The 9,138-nt window shown below is 40.2% G+C and overlaps 1 protein-coding gene across 1 annotated transcript in view; it reads left to right on the top strand.

The window, feature by feature from the left end:
- The window catches only part of ptprq (protein tyrosine phosphatase receptor type Q), a 100,511-nt gene that overhangs the window by 5,981 nt on the left and 85,392 nt on the right, over positions 1 to 9,138 (top strand). The window contains exons 3-4 of the mRNA XM_061893772.1: positions 4,662 to 4,770; positions 4,969 to 5,083. Coding sequence (XP_061749756.1) covers positions 4,662 to 4,770; positions 4,969 to 5,083 — 224 coding nt within the window. The remainder of the gene's footprint in view (positions 1 to 4,661; positions 4,771 to 4,968; positions 5,084 to 9,138) is intronic.

Raw genomic sequence — 9,138 nt, 5'->3', positions numbered from 1 at the left:
TGTAGGATATATGCATGTATATACAAACTAATCATATTGTTTATTCAACTTAGAAATAGCTGACTGTTTTTTCCCCCCTTTTGGGATTATTATTCCCAGTTTTGATCTTGGACGTCTGGTCACTTATAGCATATAAGAATATTCTATTATTGTTAAGCAAACTATGAACGCGCCAAAAAATGTGTTCTTTATTATAGTTACACGTATGACAAAAAAGCGTGTGAATATCAGTGGTATTCAGTGAGGTAAAATGAATTAAATGCGCCAACAGTTCATTGCTCCTTCCAAATGAATTGCACTGAGTGGATGAGATCACCACTCCAAGATGGCGGCCCCGCGTCTCGTCTCGTCTCGTCTCGTCTCGTCTCGTCTCGTCTCGTCTGCGCCAGTAGGCAGGAGTGGTCGTTGCTGCGTCTACTTATAAGATGTCTATGGTTATAACGTTAGCAGTGAGTTCACAGCCTCACTGATTTAACTAAACAGCAAATAAAAGTACGTTACTCGGCCAATAAACGTTAGCTTACATTCAAAACACCCTTCTTTGTGCAACTTCAAGTCGAACGAAGTTGGAAGTTGTTGCGTCTCTGTCTGCAATCTTCGAACGAACCGCATGCTTTGCATACGGCAATTCGTTTTTTGTTGACCAAGTTGTAGTTTTTATACCCGAACAAGACAATTTTTGGCATAACTTTTCCTCACTTGCGTGATGTTTGAGAGCTCTTTTTCCTTGGTTTTCATGCAATTTGATTGGCTGAATGCTGTGTGACGAAAATAAAATGGATGTAATTTGATTGGCTGTTGTTCTGACAGGTAGCGCGCACACTGTCATCGCACACACGCTGACAGACACGGACAGATACGCAGCGCTCCTGAATAACTTTTTAATCGTTGGGTTTTGGGGAAAGTAGCAAGTCATGTCAAGTCAAAAGGTCCAAGTCCAAGTAGAGTTACAAGTCATGGATGTTAAGGTCTAAGTCGAGTTGCAAGTCTTTTTAAGTGTTGTCAAGTCGAGTCTAAAGTCATCAAATTCATGACTCGAGTCTGACTCGAGTCGCAGTCATGTGACTCGAGTCCACACCTCTGACATACGGCTAGCCTAAATAGCATGTTAGCATCGATTAGCTGGCAGTCATGCCGCGACCAAATATGTCTGATTAGCACATAAGTCAACAACATCAACAAAACTCACCTTTGTGATTTCTTTGACTTTATCGTTGGAAATGCATCTGCAGGTTATCCATACATCTCTGTGCCATGTCTGCCTTAGCATCGCCGGTAAAATGTGCAGACACTCCGGCACATTTGATGGGAGTCTGGCGGCAGGTTTCTTTGACTTTATCGTTTGAAATGCATCTGCTTTATGTGTATATGTACATATAAGTATTTGTATATATTTTATTTTATTTCTGTTCATTATTATTATCAATGTATTATTTATTCTTTGCTGATTTAATTGATGTATGTGTAGATACTACCTTGTTTTTGTTTATCTCTGTTTCTTTTTCTTTTTTGGGGGGCAGGGTGGCAAACAAAAATACTTTTGACATTTAGGACAGACAACGGTTATGTGATGTATGTGAATATGATTTAGTAGATGGAAATGTCTGATGCTGGATGTCAATAAAAATAAAATGAAAAAAAAAAGGAAATGCATCTGCTTTGAGTGTCGCAGGATAGCCACACAATCTTGCCGTCTCTGTAGTAGCATAGCTTTCGTCGGTAAAGTGTGCGGAACAAATGACTGACCATTTCGTCGGCTTTCCCCACACCCTCGTATTTTGAACAAATTTCATCCAATTTCTTGCCACTTTCGCATCTTTGGGCCAGTGGTGCAACTTGAATCCCTCCCTGTTAGTGTTGTTACACCCTCCGACAACACACCGACAAGGCATGATGTCTCCAAGGTTCCAGAAAATAGTCAAAAAAAACGGAAAATAACAGAGCTGAGACCCGGTGTTTGTAATGTGTCTGAGAAAATGAAAATGGCGGCTTTATTACCTAGGTGACTCCGAGAGCGATAAATAGAAAGGTGTTTAATTCGCCAAAATTCACCCATTTAGAGTTCGGAAATCGGTAAAAAAATATATGGTCTTTTTTCTGCAATATCAAGGTATATATTGATGCTTACATAGGTCTGGTGATAATGTTCCGCTTTAATGACCTCCACCACGAGGTTATTTATGTGCTGGAGTTTGTCTGTGTCTGTTTGCGAAATAGCGCAAAGAGGAAGTGTCAGAAATGGGACAAGGCACAAGTAATTATACTATTTTTTTAAAGTATTGTTTTGTGAGATAGTGCATGGCCTGGATCTAGGCTTTCTGAGTGATTTTCTAGCTCTAACATGGGAAACCAAAATTACATTGAAAAATCCAAACTACCAAACAAACTGACTTGCCTAATTTTTTGCGCAAGACTTGCAAGTCCACACATAAGACCCCAGCAGGCACAAGACATTAAAACAACGTTGAGAAGTTGCTGAATTACGTCCTGGCAATGAGGAACTCAAACATAATGTTGGAACAACATGCTTTTTGACAATGTTTCATCAATGTTGGGTTCTGACATTGTTTTGACCATTGAATTTTGGTCATTTCCCAACAATATTTCAAACATTGAAACAACATTCTTTTTGACAATGTATTCAATGTCAGCTTGTGACATTGATTTGACCTTTGAAATGTGGTCATTTCTTAACCAACAAAGTGGATCCAACTTTAGACATCAACGTTGTCTCAATATACTGTACAAATATAACTACCCCCCGCAACCCCAAAAGGGACAAGCGGTAGAAAATGGATGGTTGGGCAACGCTGTTTGGAAGGCAGTTTTTAAAGGGGAACATTATCACAATTTCAGAAGGGTTAAAACCAATAAAAATCAGTTCCCAGTGGCTTATTTTATTTTTCGATGGAATATCCCGAAAAATGACTTAAAAGTGCCTGATTTTCGCTATCTGTAAATCCACCCGTCCATTTTCCTGTGACGTCACTGCATGATGCCTATACAAACAAACATGGCGGATAGAACAGAAAGATATAGCGACATTAGCTCGGATTCAGACTCAGATTTCAGCGGTTTAAGCGATTCAACAGATTACGCATGTATTGAAACAGATGGTTGAAGTGTGGAGGCAGCTAGCGAAAACCAAATTGAACAAGAAACGGAAGCTATTGAGCGAATAGCTATTGAAGCTATTCGCCCAATAGCTATAGCAATAGCTATTGAAGCTATTTGGCGATCGCCTTCTAACCAACGATTTCATCTTTTTAACACTGGAGCAACTTAAATCCGTCGATTGGTAAGTGTTTGTTTGGCGTTAAATGTTGGTGGAGGGAAAGGCTGGATGCAAATATAGCTACAAATGTACATACAGCTAGCCTAAATAGCATGTTAGCATCGATTAGCTTGCAATCATTCCGTGACCAAATATGTCTGATTAGCACATAAGTCAATAACATCAACAAAACTCACCTCTGTGATTTTTTTGACTTTATCCTTGGAAATGCATCTGCTTTGAGTGTCGCAGGATATCCACACATCTCTGTCGTGGCATCGCTATTGTCGGTAAAATGTGCAGAACAAACGAGGGACTTTCGCATCTATTGACACTGGTGCAACTTGAATCCGTCGATTGGTATGTGTTTGTTTGACATTAAATGTGGGTGTAGGGAAAGGTTGGATGCAAATATAGCTACAAATGATGCATAACGATGCAATATGTACATACAGCTAGCCTAAATAGCATGTTAGCATCGATTAGCATGCCGTGCTAATCGATGCACACTCCACGTAAGTCAACTTGAATCCGTCCCTGATCGTGTTGTTACACCCTCCGACAACACACTGATGAGGCATGATGTCTCCAAGGTACGGAAAACAGTCAAAAAGACGGAAAATAACAGAGCTGATTTGACTTGGTGTTTGTAATGTGTTTGAGAAAATGGCGGATTGCTTCCCGTTGTAACGTCACGGGTGAAAGGTCATAGCTCCGACAGCGAACAAAAGAAAGGTGTTTAAATCGCCAAATTCACCCTTTTAGAGTTCGGAAATCGGTTAAAAAAACATACAGTCTTTTTTCTGCAACATCAAGGTATATATTGACGCTTACATAGGTCTGGTGATAATGAAACCCCTTTAAGGATATGCATTCATAATCAACATTGTATCAATGTCTCGTGCCTGCTCGGACAGGAATGCTTTATTGATTATTTTTAAACATGAACAATAAGCATCTACAGCACCTGTCCCAAAGTATTCTGGGTGGTGAGCCGTTTAATCATTAGCTTTGACTTCCTGTTAAAAGTCCAGATTTTCTACCTAAAAGGGTTAATTATGTCCTTTTGTTTGAGGGTGTTAGTTGCATCAAAGAACAAGAATGTCCCCGCGTTATTAAATGTGACTGACGATGTCCCTGTCTCCTGTTTAATTCCCCTCTGGTAACTTAAGCACTTGCTTTTGAACTACAGGATGAATGACTCAGCCCTGAGAGTCTCTTAAATGTTTCTTTTATGTGAAACCTCAGATCACAGTTGAAATACTCTTTGCAAGCCTGCATTGTCACTACTATTAACATATCTCTCCTTTGTTGTTCAGAATGGAGTCTTTTGAGTTATACATTATCATAAGTGACAGCATAGTGACCCCTACATGTTGCTCTCCAGTTCCCGAGGCACCTTTTGGACTAGAAGGGGAGGCTGTAGCCTCCAATGGGATTCTGCTTTCTTGGTCCATGCCTCCTGGAACCAGCAACATTGATGAATATATAATCAGGTATCTTTATTTGGCATTATTACAGGGACAATATTGAAAGTGATAGATTTTACTTGAAGTGTATCATGCTCTTGAATGATTTTGTGACTTTACTGATAATTTGTTTAGCAGCAGACTTTTAAATATTTGGACACATCCACTCCAATAGATTATTGTGTGCTACAGATGAACAGTAAACTTTTGTCTTGATTCTTGAAGGTACAAGGAAGTGTGTCCTTATCCGGATCCCAACTTTACACAGGTGACCAAGTTTCTGGAGGTACCCGAGACTTTGCTCAATGACTTCACATCAGGCTCCACATACATCATTCAGGTACCTAAACTTATGTCTACCAGCACTATTAATTGTACTTTTCCACATATAATCATCATGCGCATGACTCCCCTGACCTTCTATTGCAATACTCCTATGCCAGGGGTCAGAAATCCAAAATGTTGAAAGAGCCATATGTGACCAAAAGTACAAAAAAAAAAAACAGATCTGTCTGAAGCTGCAAAAAATTACAAGCCTCATATAAGTGTTATAACGAAGGCCACACATGATGTAAGTGTCCATATTAGCTATATTAGCCTACTATTAAAATATTTAAAAGTTGTATATAAGTGTTATAATGAAGGCAAGACATGATGTGTCTGTATATCTTCTTTGTCAGAAATGTAAAAAAATAATATTTATTCTACACATTATTAGTGAAATGAAGTGAATTATATTTATATAGCGCTTTTTTCCTCAAGTGACTCAAAGCGCTTTCAATAGTGAAACCCAATATCTAAGTTACAATTAAACCAGTGTGGGTGGCACTGGGAGCAGGTGGCTAAAGTGTCTTCCCCAAGGACACAACGGCATTGACTAGGATGGCGGATGCGGGGATCGAACCTGCAACCCTCAAGTTGCTGGCACGGCCGCTCTACCAACCGAGCTATACCGCCCCAATATTACAACATTGGAAAACATTAGTAAAACAGAGGCTTGTCCGAGGGTGATGTAACTCCTGGAAACAACCGGCTTTGAATGGTCAAAGGTATAGATGTGTGTGTCCAAGTTAAAGTAAGCGGCAGGCTGGCTTCTTCTAATGGATTTATCATAATATTTGCAAGCTTGGTAATGTTTGCTGGGGTCTGGAACGACATGGCACACAACTATCCGAAATGCAACCAATATTACTTACAGATTAAAGCTGCAAGCAGCGTTGGTCGTGTCCGCCTTTGGCTGCTGCCCCCGCGACTAAAGCCCTGGTCTTAGACCTACATAGAGGTTTTTGTTTCATATCTCTACGACATTCCTAAGAGAAGTTACATGCAGTTTTGTCTGAGTTTTTTCCTAGGGGGCGTTAGAGCGCAATTTTGATTTTTAGGGTTTGTTTTTTTATTAGATGGCAATTTTTGCCAGTCCTGATGTGTGTGTAAAATTTGGTGAGTTTTGAATCATGTTAAGGGGGTGAAATTACAGATCGGCGTTTCTGGATGTTGTTGATAAATGGCTTTCGCTTTGCATAGTAGAGCTTTAACTTGCACTTTGAAGCATTTTAAGGTGGTCAAATTACAGCTCAAAGAGGCAAAAATGACATTTTTGGGGAAAATTTGCGCAGGGCTTCTTTACTTACAGATAATGTGTCATGAGACATGCAAATACAAATTAAATACACAGAGGACATGAATAAAGGTAATTAAATGAGCTCAAATATATGTACCTACAAACAAGGCATAATGATGCAATATGTACATACAGCTAGCCTAAATAGCAGGTTAACACTGATTGGCTTGCAGTCATGCAATGACCAAATATGACTGATTAGCACTCCACACAAGTCAATGCTATCAACAAGGCTGACCTTCGCATTCACGCAAAGCATAAAACGGTTGGTGGACAAAATGAGACAAAGAAGGAGTGGCATAACACGTCTTTCTGTGGCAGCATCGGAAAAAGTTGTACATGTAAACAAACTGTTGCGTCACAATCTACCCGACTATGGTGAGTTTCATGGACTGCCGAAATTATTAGGACAAAACGGCACGTTATGTCTCATCAGCGAAGCATAAACACAAACACTTGTTTTTTTTACTTTGGGGGGAGTTTTTCTTTTTTTACTCTGATGTGGGATCTGAGTTGGGGAAGTCATTGTGGCTTGTGCAGCCCTTTGAGACACTTGTGATATAAGGGCTATATAAGTACAATTTGATTGATTGACTGATTGATATTAAACAGTGGGCTTTCTAACAATTCGGAAGGTTGGTGTCATGTTTGTCCATCCATCCATCCATCCATTTTCTACCGCTTATCCCTTTCGGGGTCGCGGAGGGTGCTGGAGCCTATCGCAGCTACAATCGGGCGGAAGGCGGCGTACACCCTGGACAAGTCGCCATCTCATCGCAGGGCCAACATAGATAGACAGACAACATTCACACTCACATTCACACATTAGGGCCAACTTTAGTGTTGCAAATCAACCTATCCCCAGGTGCATGCAAACTCCACACAGAAAGATCCCGAGCCCGGGATTGAACTCGGGACTACTCAAGACCTTCATATTGTGAGGCACATATACTAACCCCTGTCCACCGTGCTGCCGGTGGAACAGTGGTTAGTGTCATGTTTGTCCTCCTACAGAAACCATATTAAAACTTTTTTTTTTTCTCCCATCTTTTTTCATTTTCATTCATCTTTTAACAAGCTCCAGGGAGCCACTAGAGCGGCGCTAAACAGCCGCAGATGTTTTCTCTAAAGTTATTATTCTCCTCTAATGCTTGTTTTAAAGAAAGATGGTTTAAATAAAGAAAAATGTTTGTTTCCTATATGGTCCATTCCTTTTTTGTAATAAATGCACATTATCAACATTGAAATTGTACTTTTAGCATATGGGCAATAATAGAAATCTAAAAAAGCTTCTGCCACATAGACCAGTGGTCCCCAACCTTTTTGTAGCTGCGGACCGGTCAACGCTTGATAATGTGTCCCGCGGCCCGGCGGCAGGGGAGGGGGAGGGTGAGGGGGGGTGATTTTTTTTTTTCTTTCTTTCTTTATTTCCCTTTGTCATGAAAAAGGGAGTTTTTTTGGGGGGTGGGTGCACTAATTGTAAGTGTATCTTGTGATTTTTTTATGTTGTTTTAATTTAAAAAAAAAATGGTTGTTTTTATTTATTTTTTTAATTAAAAAATAAATACAATTAATAAAAAAAGTATTCTGCGGCCCGGTACCAATCGAGCCACGGCCCTGTACCGGCCCGCGGCCCGGTGGTTGGGGACCACTGACATAGACCACCCACCCTACTACTCTCCCGTAGAGCTCTATTGGGGCAGCCATGCAGAAACTTTGTACGCAAGTTGCAGGCACTCCATAAATCTTTATTAATTTCACTCATTACACAATTATTCAAAGCATCAGAATATAAATGAAAGCTTTTTCATAATTGAATTAATCGATTTAATAGATCAGTCGCTGCAGCACTACTACTACTACTACTACTACTACTACTGCTGCTATTAATGGCAATAATAACAATATTCATAATTCATGTCCACCTTAAGCAGTGCCCCCAAACAGTGGAGTGTTTGGTTCCTTGCTCAACTGCAGTGCTTCAGTGCAAAATATCTGTGAAACAGACATTTTTTCCATATAATAAAATTTTGCTTTTGTAGTGTCTAAGTCAAGTCCTTTCGGCAGTACAGTGGGCTCTTGATTGGACTTCATGGCAGTAACTGATCCCAAATGCATTATCAATCAGGTAAACAGATCTATGGATTGGCCAAGGCTCTTTTCACTGTCTGTTGCGATGAATATTTGCGATCGTGCTTCGGAGCTCCTAGAATTCATTAGCCCACACTGACCTTTGTATAAACGACTGCGATTCTGTGATATGTCCACCTGCTGTATTTGGGAGTTGGTCATATAACCACATTTGACTATATCTAAGCATTATAACTGATAAATTCGTCTTATTATTGCACAATAAAAATGTACCTTTTAAACAGTTTTAATATAAAACACAATTGTATACGGGAAATATAAGTAGGGGGTCCAGGCTATGTCTCTCTGACAGTTTGGGGGTCTTTGACCTAGAAAATGTTGAAGACCCCGGATTCAAAATAAAGCACAAAATACTTAATTTTTTTCCCCAAGTAGCTCTAATAGTTGCTGTATAAAACTAAACTAAACTAGAAAAGAATGCATACTGAAATACAAAATGCCATCCATCCATCCATCCATCATCTTCCACTTATCGGAGGTCGGGTCGCGGGGGCAGCAGCCTAAGCAGGGAATCCAGACTTCCCTCTCCCCAGCCACTTCGTCTAGCTCTTCCCGGGGGATCCCGAGGCGTTCCCAGGCCAGCCGGTAGACATAGTCTTCCCAATGTGTCCTGGGTCTTCCCC

This window comes from Nerophis ophidion, linkage group LG03 (assembly GCF_033978795.1).
Source record: "Nerophis ophidion isolate RoL-2023_Sa linkage group LG03, RoL_Noph_v1.0, whole genome shotgun sequence".
NCBI lineage: Eukaryota > Metazoa > Chordata > Actinopteri > Syngnathiformes > Syngnathidae > Nerophis > Nerophis ophidion.
Note: the sequence above shows the minus strand (reverse complement) of the source record. Positions and strands in the feature narration are given on the sequence as shown.